Source organism: Peromyscus leucopus, chromosome 19 (genome assembly GCF_004664715.2).
Source record: "Peromyscus leucopus breed LL Stock chromosome 19, UCI_PerLeu_2.1, whole genome shotgun sequence".
NCBI lineage: Eukaryota > Metazoa > Chordata > Mammalia > Rodentia > Cricetidae > Peromyscus > Peromyscus leucopus.
This window is the reverse complement of record NC_051079.1, coordinates 59225835-59238317: the sequence shown is the minus strand read 5'-3', so window position 1 is coordinate 59238317 and position 12483 is coordinate 59225835. Positions and strand designations below refer to the sequence as shown.

Below are 12483 nucleotides of genomic sequence, written 5' to 3'. Positions count from 1 at the left end.
CTATAGACAAAGAACAGAAACAGTCTGTGAACTCACATATGTATCTTATATGTATGTGCATATGTATATATATATATGTGTATATATATGTGTATATATATATAATACATAATATGTAAGCGGTAGTAATTATTGTGGCAGTCCCTAATGGTTACCATGTAAATGTTTTTATAGGGTTAAATGGAATTATCCCTTTCATCATAGGTAGCTGAATTTTAATCTTCAATAAAGTGAGATGTTTTCAGAATTGACCATGTAATTAGCTCCATATTATCTATCCCCAGGAGAGACAATGAATTAGAAAATGATTCCTACCTATCAGATTAAAGAACGGAGTACTTTTTAATAAAACTCTTTCAAAAATAGAAATCACTTAAACATATTTGTTTTCCATAATATGGAGTATAGTATTTTGACATTTAGAATATAAAAAGAAAATTCTAATTAGAAGACATGGATATAACATAATTTTAAAAATATCATGAGTTACACATGTCCATGTAAAACACACAATGTATACATTCTTGTAGGTATTTGTATAGATTATGAACAAAAGAGTAATACATTTGGTATAGGTTATTCACCCTGATTGGCTCTGCTATTGTTTTCCTTTAAAATATGCGTTGTTTCCAAATTTTATCTCTCATTATTTTCAATTCTTCTCTCTAAGTTAAAACCAAGAATAAAAATCAGAGAGAGTTATAGTGAATATATGCAATAGGATTGAAACTGAGCCCATTCTGACCCCATCACTGGGTTTATTGAACCTATGCTTTCTTCTGGAACTATTTAAATTTTGTGTCCTCCTTTCTTCCTTTTCTATATCTGTGAACCTTCCTGTGGTTACTTCTAAACTTTTAGGTTGTTCTATTCTGCTGCACTCCATTTATTTCTTTCCTTATTGTCTCCTATCTAGTTGTACGTGAATATTTACAGACACATATTATTGAAATATTTGTTTCAAAGCATTTAATTACCTTGAAAATTTACTATTGAATGTGACCCAGTTTTTCAAACCTCCAAAACCTTCACATATTTTCAAAACCTGATGAGAGGTCGCAGTTTGAATACATAAATTTAGGGAGTTTCCCTTGTCCTAGGACAGATCGAAAGGTTGGAGTGTGTAGACACATGCTATTAGTTCTAAAATAGCTATCGGTGCTTATATACATCATTTCTGAGATGATACAAAGGTGTCTGAGTTACATTTCCAGCAGAATTTTAGGTGGCAAAAGGCAGATACAGCGAAGTAGTTGAGAATGTAGGCAAGGGCGTAGACTGTCAGGCACTTAATTTACAAGGAGAGTAATTTTGAAGAAAGTTATGTAAATACTTTGTAGTGTAACATTTTTGTTTTAAAAAATAAGGATAATACATCATGCCTCAGAGAACTATGGTGCAAATACTAAATATAAAGAGAATGGACTAATAAATTCTACTTGGTCTTTTCCCAGTAAATACTGGCTGTTGCTTAGTAAATAATCACCAGATGCAAATATGTTGTAAAACTAAGGACAGAGTTGTAAAGATTCAAGTCATATATATTTCCTCTGAGGCACTCATAAATATTTCAGATGTCTTTTGGTACATTGTCAGTGAACCTGGCAAAAGAATCAGAAAAAAATCATCATTATGCTAATAATATTATCAATATTAAGTACATAATTTAGTCCTGTATACTGTGTTTAGAACAGCTCTGAGACTATTTTTGCGTGACTTTACACCATGAATATTCATGAATATGAGTCCAGTCATCTAAGTCAAATGCCCCAGTGAATGATTAAAGAAATTAAAATGAGTTTAGTCCTGGAGGTTCAAATATTTAACTACAAATCAAGACTAAGACAGGCTGAGAAAGAAAGATAGAAGAAACCAAGATGAAAACCCATGATGTTTATATTGTTTCTCTCCAATGCTCTAGTCCTTGGTGAATAACAAAGATGGCTTAAATACTTACTGTGGTATCATAGGAGCACTTGCTAATCCTGGTTAGAAAAAGATAAATGTGTAATTACTCAAATGTATGAAAGCTATCACTCATTGATCACTGAACATAGTAAAAAACAATGATAAAAACACAGACTAACTCAGATGCACGTTTCCTATGTAAACTAAAACTGTGACTGATAGGCACTGAATTTTGTGTTCCTTCTCAGACTACATGAATATTCAAGTCATATTAAACCTTAACACTCCCCATTTTTCTCTTGGTTTTGAGGAACTGATCTTGAAAGCGTCTTTAGCTAATATGTGTTCTGTTGTAGTTTTCTTTCAAAAGCCAATTTCCATTATAGAAGATCTATTAATATGGTAATTAAGATGTTAAATGAAAGTAATAGTTGACATACTATACTCAGAAAATAATAATATATAGTGTAGTGATGTAGTATAGTCCATAGTTTTTAAATGTGTTAAGAATCTAACTAGGTTATTTCACTAGACGGACTCTATAAATAAGCAACTCTTGATGAAACTTACCATTACAGGTCTTCCTGATCTCATAATCTGAATTGTTTGGGACATGTAAACTTAATGTTCTTTCCTAACATACAGTTTCCTTAGAATTATCTACCTTCCAGGTCAAATGGATACAAACATTTGAGTATTCAAAATGTTTATTGCATATATATATATATATACATTGTTAGCTGCAATGGAGATGGGGGATGTAAATCCTCCACTAGTTCCTGTTTAATCAGCTAAGAGATGGGGGGGGGTGACACAAATTCCATAGCAGTGTTTTTAATTCAGTGAGACCGCAGCACGCACACCCATATCTCCACTCACTTATTGTTTTCTGTCTTTGCAGTTCCACCATGGTTTTTAAATCACCCTTCCAACCTCTATGCCTATGAAAGCATGGATATTGAGTTTGAATGTGCAGTTTCTGGGAAGCCTGTGCCCACTGTGAATTGGATGAAGAATGGAGATGTGGTCATTCCTAGTGATTATTTTCAGATAGTGGTAATTATCTCCGTTTCATATTAGTTTTGCAACCCCCGTCATTATTTGCTATTTTTTTCACTAATTTTTCTTTTCTGAAAAATGAGGTGCACTAATTTCTGATATCTTATATGAATCGTTTGAAGACAGCAAATAATTTGTAGACTTGGAATTCTAGATGGTTAATCCATCATGTGGATTTTAAAAAATAAAAGAAGGAAGGAAGGAAGGAAGGAAGGAAGAAGGAAAGAAGGAAGGAAGGAAGGATAAAATAAATGAAGGAAAGGCAGGAAAGGGAGAGAAGGAGGTAGGGAAAACAGAGCAGAAGAGAAAGCAAGTGAGGGGCTTGAGACTCAAATATTTTCATTGTCATTTCATGGGCTGGAAGTTAAAATCTCAGTCCTAGAATGAAGGTCTATGATTATTTTATTTGTTCAGCTTCTATAAAGTGCAATGCCTTTCAGTAAGATATGCTTCCTATTTTTCTGTTTGCTGTACTGTAGTTATGTATGCTGTCCTCCTGATTCTTTTGCCATATGGAGCCTGATAACCCTATTGAGATGTAATTGTAATAGTAGAGACTGTGGTCTTGGCACTAGTCAGAAATACCTATAGTCTGTTTTGTTTTGTAATTATATTTTCCATGTTGGAAATAGAAGAGACCATGGCTCTTACAGACCCCATAAACTCTAGTTTATATTCAGTATCCCTGTGGGAGATCATAGGGTATAGGTGCTGTATTCATGGTTTTCTCCATTACTAGCAGAATCTTTGCTCATTTGAAAAAGCACTATGAAAACTCTGTTAGGTGTAGGCTAACTTCAAAGGTTCTGATTCCAGGCATATGAATATATAAGAACTATAAAAAAAAAAAAAAAAAAAAAAAAAGAACACTTTTCAACTATAAAGGAACTGTGTGACTAAAGAAGATGGCCTTAGGAGCTTTTGTGTCTGAGACAAATGTGACCCTGTCAAAGAAAAGCCATCATAAAGCCATGTCTCCCAGGCAGATGGAACCAGAGTATGGTCATCCAGTGAGGCCACCACAGTCTCCCCCTGTGGCATTGCGTGTTCTTGTTGGTAAATGACTCCTTCGCAATCACACGGATCTCTGTAACTTCCATGATCTCTTAGATGTATGCATTTTTGTCACATTATGTTTCTAACAAAAAATAATCTGCAAACCATACCTTTATCACTTCTGTCACCATTTTCCATTTTCACTTTTATTTTCATTTGTTTAATTGGTTGGGTAAGAGTAAGAGAGGGCACCATTTAACTTTTGAATGCCACCCCAATCCATTATTTTAAACGCAATACTTTTCCCACTACCACTGAATTAAAAATGACCTGCCATTGGGCAGCCTGAAAAGTGGTCCACATGCCTAAAATATATGCTGCTTGCATGAAAAGGAAATTGTTGAGTGCCCTTAAGGACACATGATAAAATGCAACATTTATTTTTTCTACAGTTTGAATAATCTTTCTCACAGCATGACTCATTACAGCCAAGCTATTTAAATGCTTCTTTTCTTTAGGTGGAAGAAAATGTATGGTATATGCCCTATTCACATCAAAATATGCTTAAAAATACTTCCTGAATAGTTGCAGAAATCTGGGAGGCATTGTGTGTTACACATGTAGTGCTGAGCTCAGATAGTAACTTAGAAGAGAATTGTTAATTAGAAGTTAGCCAGCTTTATCTAAGAATTTTACATCAGTTGAAAATTGACTACAAGACACTAAAAACAATTAAGAATTCCCTGTGAGGTAATATTTATCTCTTAATGACTTTAGGGAAAGTGATTTAACATGTCTCACTTACTGAACTAATTCTTGCACTAATATTGAAGATAAACTGAGTTTGTATAATTAAATACTATCTCTAGATCACTTTATCATCCATCCTTGAAAGAGATTGTGGTTCAATTTATATACAAAAGAAGTTAACTTTATTGTGTTTCCACAATGAATTGCTGAAGGTGAAAATTTTCAACTAGGAACAAAAACAATCTGAGTATAAAAATCTACCACAAGCTTGACTTCAAGCACCCCAAGGATTATGCCAAAGGATCTTTAAACACTTCTTTGGGATAACATTTCCAGAAATGATTTAACCTAGATACTTTGCTATTTAGAATTTGCAAAGAGAAGTAGTTTTCCTTCATTCACTCGTGTTTATTTACCTATCTATCTCCTAAATCTAGCTCTCTTTATAAAGTGAAGCAATAAGGTGTTTTTGTTTTAGATACTGACATTGATTTCTTGCTTTCCTGATACATATTTCTTAATTTAACATTTAAATATCTATGAAGATGTTTAGTCTTTGTGAGTATATATCCCTTGCAGAAGTAGGTAGAATTATACCCATGAATTAAGAAAGAGTGTGAGGAATGTGAAATACCTACCTCCCAGATGGCATAGGGCATGTTGGCTAGATATCCTCATGATTTTCCTTATGTCTTCTGTTCTCTGTGTTTGTTCTGTTACCTTGAAATCATTCTGCCTTTTATAAAATATCTCATCAGCTTTTCCTTTTCTTTCTAGGGTGGAAGCAACTTACGGATCCTTGGGGTAGTGAAGTCAGATGAAGGATTTTATCAGTGTGTGGCTGAAAATGAGGCTGGCAATGCCCAAAGTAGTGCCCAGCTGATTGTTCCCAAGCCTGGTAAGACATGGGAACTATGAGACTTAGAGTCATAATTGTGGCTTGCTTGTAATATCCACACAGTTTCCCTGTGGCTCAAAGTCAGGATGAAATTATTTATATAATCAAGGTATACATATGTGTATTTATGATATATCCCATCTAAGAATTTTTTATTAGATCTGTCTATCTTATTCCTCTAGCTGTCATATATGAAATGAAATCTAAACTTTATGAACATTAGGGCTTCTGGTTTCAAAACAGCCACAGACAGATTATTATTGTCTGTTGAATTTTAGGCCAACTTTTGTTCCCAATACTCTGTATAAATATAAAGTACATTTAGTATATACTATTATATATAGCTTATACGTATTATGTGTAAATTTAGTTTTGTGTGCATATGCACACATGTACTCATAAGGCTAATGCATGAATATTTACACCATTCTTGCATCTATGTAAGTTGCAGGAAAAGGGTTGGTAGATTCTCCTAGTATCTGTTAGAACTGAGTAGAGGCCTAGGGCCATCCTAGCAGCTGCCCACAGGAAGTTCTGAAATAGGTCCATCTTTATATTTTGTGGGATTTTTCTCTCTTCAGATAATCCAGTAATATAGATACAAAGAGATACCCTGGGGTGTAGCTAGAATTTTCCTGCCTTGCCCACAGTCAGGACAAATCTTTGTCACCGCCAGTCCCACAGCCGCTCAGACCCAACCAAGTAAACACAGAGACTTATATTGCTTACAAACTGTATGGCCATGGCAGGCTTCTTGCTAACTGTTCTTATAGCTTAAATTAATCCATTTCCATAAATCTATACCTTGCCACGTGGCTGGTGGCTTACTGGCGTCTTCACATACTGCTGGTCATGGTGGCAGCTGGCAGTGTCTCTTCCTCTGCCTTCTGCTTCCCAGTATTCTCCTCTCTTCTTGTCCCACCTACTTCCTGCCTGGCCACTGGCCAATCAGTGCTTTATTTATTGACCAATCAGAGCAACAGATTTGACATACAGACCATCCCACAGCACTTCCCCTTTTCTTTTTTAAAGAAGAAGGTTTTAACTCTTATACAACTCCAAAGCCAGCTTGGTATATTTGGGAATTTGGGCGTAGCTTCTCTTACTACTTCCTGCTGGAGGTGGGCGCTGTATCTTATGGGGACACAAAGAAAATTTTTGGATCATGGAGTAGTCTGTGAGACTGTATCATCTGAGCCAGTTGCCTTGAAACGATTCTAGATGTTGGATCATCTGGGCCATGGTGTCATCGGAGACCTTTCAGGTGGTCTTGGCTGGTCAAACCTGATGTATCTTAATCTGGAACAAATCCATAGCCTCTGGCTTTCTGTAGAAACAAAAGCAGAGCAGAGCCTCCTTTCCAAAGCAACATATCCTTATAGCCAAATTTTGAAGTCAAGGTACCTTTAAAATATACATTTTGGCATAACACAACAGCTTTTGCAATCAAATGTTTTTCTTCAGTTACGAATATCAAAGAGAACATAATCCAGATTCTCTGTGTGGTAGCCATTTTATGTGGCTTATGTTTTATATTACCTTGAGCCTATTGCTTTAAACTGCAGCCTTCTTACACTGTGACTGCTGGCTCCGCCCACTTCAGCTTCCCAACATGGCGGTGGTACGTTTTCCGCCAGTTCTGGGAGCCATCAACTCTCAGAAATAGTGGGTCTATGCTTCTTATCAAAGCAGCGTGTAACCCAGAAACCTCTTTTTGTTTTGTACTAGCAAAAGCTAAATCCACCACGCAGCTTAATGTGCCACTTGCAGAGGCCTCATTCCCGCCATACTGCAGGTCAAGCACACACGCAAGGAACCCGCCAGTAACTCAAACCGGCAGCGGCTGCTCATTTGACAGAGACAATTAGGAAGCTGTTTTTAGCTCCGTTTTAGAATCTTTTCTCAGGTTTTAGGTGGAAACTCTTGCCCTCTCGTTGGGCGCCATTTGTAGCTAGAATTTTCCTGCCTTGCCCACAGTCAGGACAAATCTTTGTCACCCGCCAGTCCCACAGCCGCTCAGACCCAACCAAGTAAACACAGAGACTTATATTGCTTACAAACTGTATGGCCATGGCAGGCTTCTTGCTAACTGTTCTTATAGCTTAAATTAATCCATTTCCATAAATCTATACCTTGCCACGTGGCTGGTGGCTTACTGGCGTCTTCACATACTGCTGGTCATGGTGGCAGCTGGCAGTGTCTCTTCCTCTGCCTTCTGCTTCCCAGTATTCTCCTCTCTCCTTGTCCCACCTACTTCCTGCCTGGCCACTGGCCAATCAGTGCTTTATTTATTGACCAATCAGAGCAACATATTTGACATACAGACCATCCCACAGCACTGGGGAGAGAGAGAGAGAGAGAGAGAGAGAGAGAGAGAGAGAGAGAGAGAGAGAGAGAGATGATTGGGAATGATGGCAAATATGAGAAATGGAATTCTAGCTGGAAGTTATCTGGTGTTATTCACAATGCAGGGATGAGAAAGAAAAGTCAACAGTGGGAAGAAACTGCATTTGTACTCTTGAAAAGAACAAAGAACCAGGGTAAATCAAGGCAGAAGATTTATTGGTAAAACCCATACCAAGAGGTCCTCTCCTCCAAAAGAGAGAGATACAGTCAGGTGTGAAGTTAAGCACGAAGCTAGGGCAGAGGTTAGGGCCTAGTATTGAAATTCCTAAAGAGGAGGTCTCTGAGAAACACAAATGACTACCTCTGAAGTATATGCATGCATATTTTCCATGATGGTGGACTTTGAAGGGAATATATTGAGAAAACCAGACTTTGCTTCATCACACCAAGATCTTTTTTCCCTCTCTGACTCCAAAGAAGCTCTAATCACAGGTCAAAAACAAAGTCAAGAGACTAAAAGCACAGGCACCATTAGACACACAACTGTTGCTTATTTTGGATCACAGAACTGCTTCAGGATCCAGGGACAAACAATAAACTTACTATTAACTTTAGTGTTTTGATTAAGATTACCTTAGAGTATTTATATGTTTGTAAGTGTGTATGCTTACAAGTTTGCTTGTGGTTTGTGTTTATGCTTAAGTTCTTTATTTTATAGGATTGATTTGTTTGATCGTGTGTGTGTGTTCGTGTGTGTGTGTGTGTGTGTGTGTAAAGATAAACTTTTTTAATACTTTAAGATAATTCCATGGTCAAGTGATTGAAAAGTTGTTTTCTTTCAATTTCCCATAGTTCTGCTCACCCATTACGCCTATTATAAATATTGAATTGTGTACATTCCATAATGTTCCCCTTTCAACAGCTGTTGGTTTTGTTTAGTAATCTACTTAGATTCTGGTTCATTGAGGTATAAGAGTCTGTAGAGGGACATAGGCCTCCTTTCCAGTAATGTTATTTGGCTCTGTACTAAGGTCAGCTTAGGTGTTCTTTGTGATCTAGGTGTGGAGTATTTTCAGTGACATTTTGGACCAGTATCTTTTACATTTTTCATTGAATTAGGAAGAAATGATAGGAAATGAAGACAGAAGTCCCAAAACATTGAAGAATAATACTATGACTCTCTTAACACTCCCCCGATAAGTGATGGATTGCTTTTTCCTGGCTAGTTAATCTGGTCTTCACATAATGTCACTCTAATTCCTCAGAGATGCAGAGTGGGCTGTGCACACAGATGGTGGAGAGGCCAGCTATAAATATAAATTAAGCAGTGAGGTTAACCATGGTGTGAAGAACATAGCCCTCTCTATTTAAATTTAAACAATAAATGGTCAACATACATTTTGAGGCACATTGTGGCCCTGCACAGCACAGCTGTTCAGCTTTGGAGTGTCCATAGACTTGTGGCTGACAGTTACTCTTGGCAACCATAACAATCTGTTTCTCCTCCAAATGAAGACAATAACCTGTTCAACCCTGTGTCCATTTACATAAACCTCGTGATGTTTGTCCAGTCTTTTATCTATAGTGACCTGATTTTTTTCCCCTTAAGTAATTAGTGACTTGGGTATTGCAGTAACATAATCTTCTTCATTAAATTAAGAAGTTAATAATATGTTTTTCTTTACAGAAAACAAATTTTGAGAAAATATTGAAAATGTGTATATTGTAAAAGAGGAAACACATGCATGGTTTTCACTAAATAAAGATCTATCAGTAGCATTTTAAAAATCATTATAGTGCAGGATGCTGTCAATAAAGGTACTTGGCTAACACTGTCAAAATAAGTGCATAGTGCAGACTTCATGATTTCTACCTATCACACACATTTCCATGGACAGAGGATGGCTCCTACACATTTAAGAGTTTAATGAATACCAGGAACACATAGGTACATTATGTAAACAGTGGCAAATATAAATTAAAGCAGTTTAGCTGCTTTATAACACTTTAAGAGCCTAATAGTCTCTTCTCAGAACTGACAACAGAATTATATTTCTGATGTTGCTGTTCATTTCAGTTAGTGCTTTGGGATAAGGAGGGTATAAAGGATATTGAAAAGAAGCCTTTTTTTCAAGTAAAAGATAATATAGGTCCAATTCCACTATTTAGCAAATAACCCAGTCCCCCAAACATGTGTTAAGTGTCATAAAAATAAAAACATTTTAGTTTAAAATTTGTAAACTGATAGCCAGAGTTGCACATAGGTAAACAGGAGCTAAGATCTTCCTTGTGTTGCTGATCATGGTAAATGTCCCCTGAGTCACCATCTACTAAACTGGACTGGGGATAAGTATTAACTGAAAAACTCTGTATATAAGTTATTGGATGTAGTTGTTAACCATTGTTTTGAACCTGGAGAGAGGGGAAATAGGAAAGAGAAAAGGACAAACAATGGATGTATTAGTTAATTCTAGTTGTTTATTATGACTCTACCTTCTGGGATACATTGAATTTATTCAGTGTCCCGTGTAGTTCACTGGAAGTAAATTTCTAGTTATGGGGTGAGGGTTGTGAGACTACTAATGTACATATCACGGAGGATTATATAATCTGAAAGGTGTTTAATAGAGATACGTAAGAATAGAATAAAATTATCATGGGAAGAAATGGTGCACTCCTCATATTTTACCACACATAAAAACGCCGTGGGAAGATTTCCATGTAATCACAAATAGAACACATTTTTTAAAACTTTGAATGTATTGGGCAAACTATTCAAATCAAACAAATTAGAGAGAAATATACAGTGGGAGTCTCGTGCCAATAGTGTGTATTTCCTAAGCATGATTTATTTTTTTCTCTCTCAACTGTAGGTAACAAGATAGAGTTTCACTGTGGTAGAGGAAATAAATTGGTGAGATATTAAGAAAAATGAGAACTTTAACAATTACCTGTCCCCCCATTGGAAAGGTCACCGATTACAAATGATACTGCATTTTAAACATTTTATTAAGGCAGTATATCATATAGCCTGGAATTAGCAAAAATATTTTTCCTGGTCATGAACACTAACACATAAAATCAGAAACCTGTGGTATTTTCTTTGTGAATGGTTACAAATCAAGATAGAAAACAATTTAGGAATCCAAACAGACAGATACTATTCCTGTGTGAATACTGCTTAACTACATGTCAACTTCAAGCCATGGTGGAATATATTTCTCAAGGTTGCTTTGAACTAATAAATCTGCAGACATTTTATAAAACATTGAAAAAGTGTACAATTGGTTGCAACACTAAGAGATCTATTAGAATGCAATTTTGCAGTTTAATAGCACCTACGCAGCTATATAGAAGAGCCTATAACTAAAGCTAAAACATGCCTTAATCATGGTAGCCACTGGTGGCCAATTAAGTTGAGACTCTCTTAACATGAGAAGGGATTCTGCAGTATAAATGCTTAATCATAGGTAGTAGATGATCAAATTGTTCCTAGAACTCAGGAACACAAGTTAGAAGAGGATTCCCATGCGCTAGACTAGTGTGTTGGAAGACCAACTCCCATTCATGTCACCAGACAGTTCCCTCCTACAAAATAAACTGTTCATTGAAATGACAATATCCTTCTTCCAAGTTCTTTCATTGGGTTCAAATGAGTAAAAGTTCAGCTTGGCACTATGGAATAAATCGCTATTGTGGTGAATATACCATAGAACACAACATTCCTAGCGAACTATATTTCACAAATAGTTAAAAATTAATTCTAGTCAAGAAGATACAGAATAAGTTTTTCAAAAAAAGTTATTAACTGAAATTATTAGCTTCATCATGTGTGTCCATGAATTCAAATAATTCAAATGCTATATTTTGCTTGCCTTGGTAAAAATGAAATTAAAAGAAAATATGTTCTCACCATCCCTCCCACTGAAGTCTCCTCTTACTGTAGCAAGTGCAGACGCTCAAGTTAACTATTTTCCAAAAAGGCACATTGATTTAGCACAGTTTGGTCATTGACCCTGTATTAGTTATTGAAAATGAGACACTTGTGCATATGCCATCTCTGCATTCTTATCTGGCTCACTTCTGCACAGCTGAAAACATTGAGAAGGCCCAAACGTCAATGAACAGACTCTTAGGTGATTGTCAAAACTTTGCAAGACTCCATTTCCTCAGTTATAAATTGTAATGGGGAATTTACTCCAAAAGACAATGTAAGGGCTGAGGAGGTGGCTCAGTTGGTAAAGTACTTTACTCAGAAGTGTGGAGACTAAAGTTCCGATGCCCAGAAACAAACAAACAAACAAACCAATAAAAACGTATGTAATAATGGACATTTGTCATCCCAGTGATGGTGACAGACTGTGGCAGAGACAGGTTGATCTCTGGGGCTCCTGGCTAGACTGGCATATATGGTGAAGTTCCAAGTCAGTCAGAATTCCAGCGTCAAAGTAAAGGGGAAGGTGTCTGAGTAATGAAACCGGGATTGTCCTCTGCTCTGTCCTAATCACACATATGCAGATAGATGT

General features: G+C 36.4%; 1 protein-coding gene across 2 annotated transcripts in view; it reads left to right on the top strand.

Annotated features, from left to right (window-relative positions):
• Positions 1 to 12483, top strand: part of Dcc (DCC netrin 1 receptor) — a 1151759-nt gene that overhangs the window by 711459 nt on the left and 427817 nt on the right. For both annotated transcript variants that reach the window (XM_028864828.1, XM_028864827.1), the window contains exons 6-7: positions 2810 to 2964; positions 5491 to 5611. In XM_028864828.1, coding sequence (XP_028720661.1) covers positions 2810 to 2964; positions 5491 to 5611 — 276 coding nt within the window. The remainder of the gene's footprint in view (positions 1 to 2809; positions 2965 to 5490; positions 5612 to 12483) is intronic.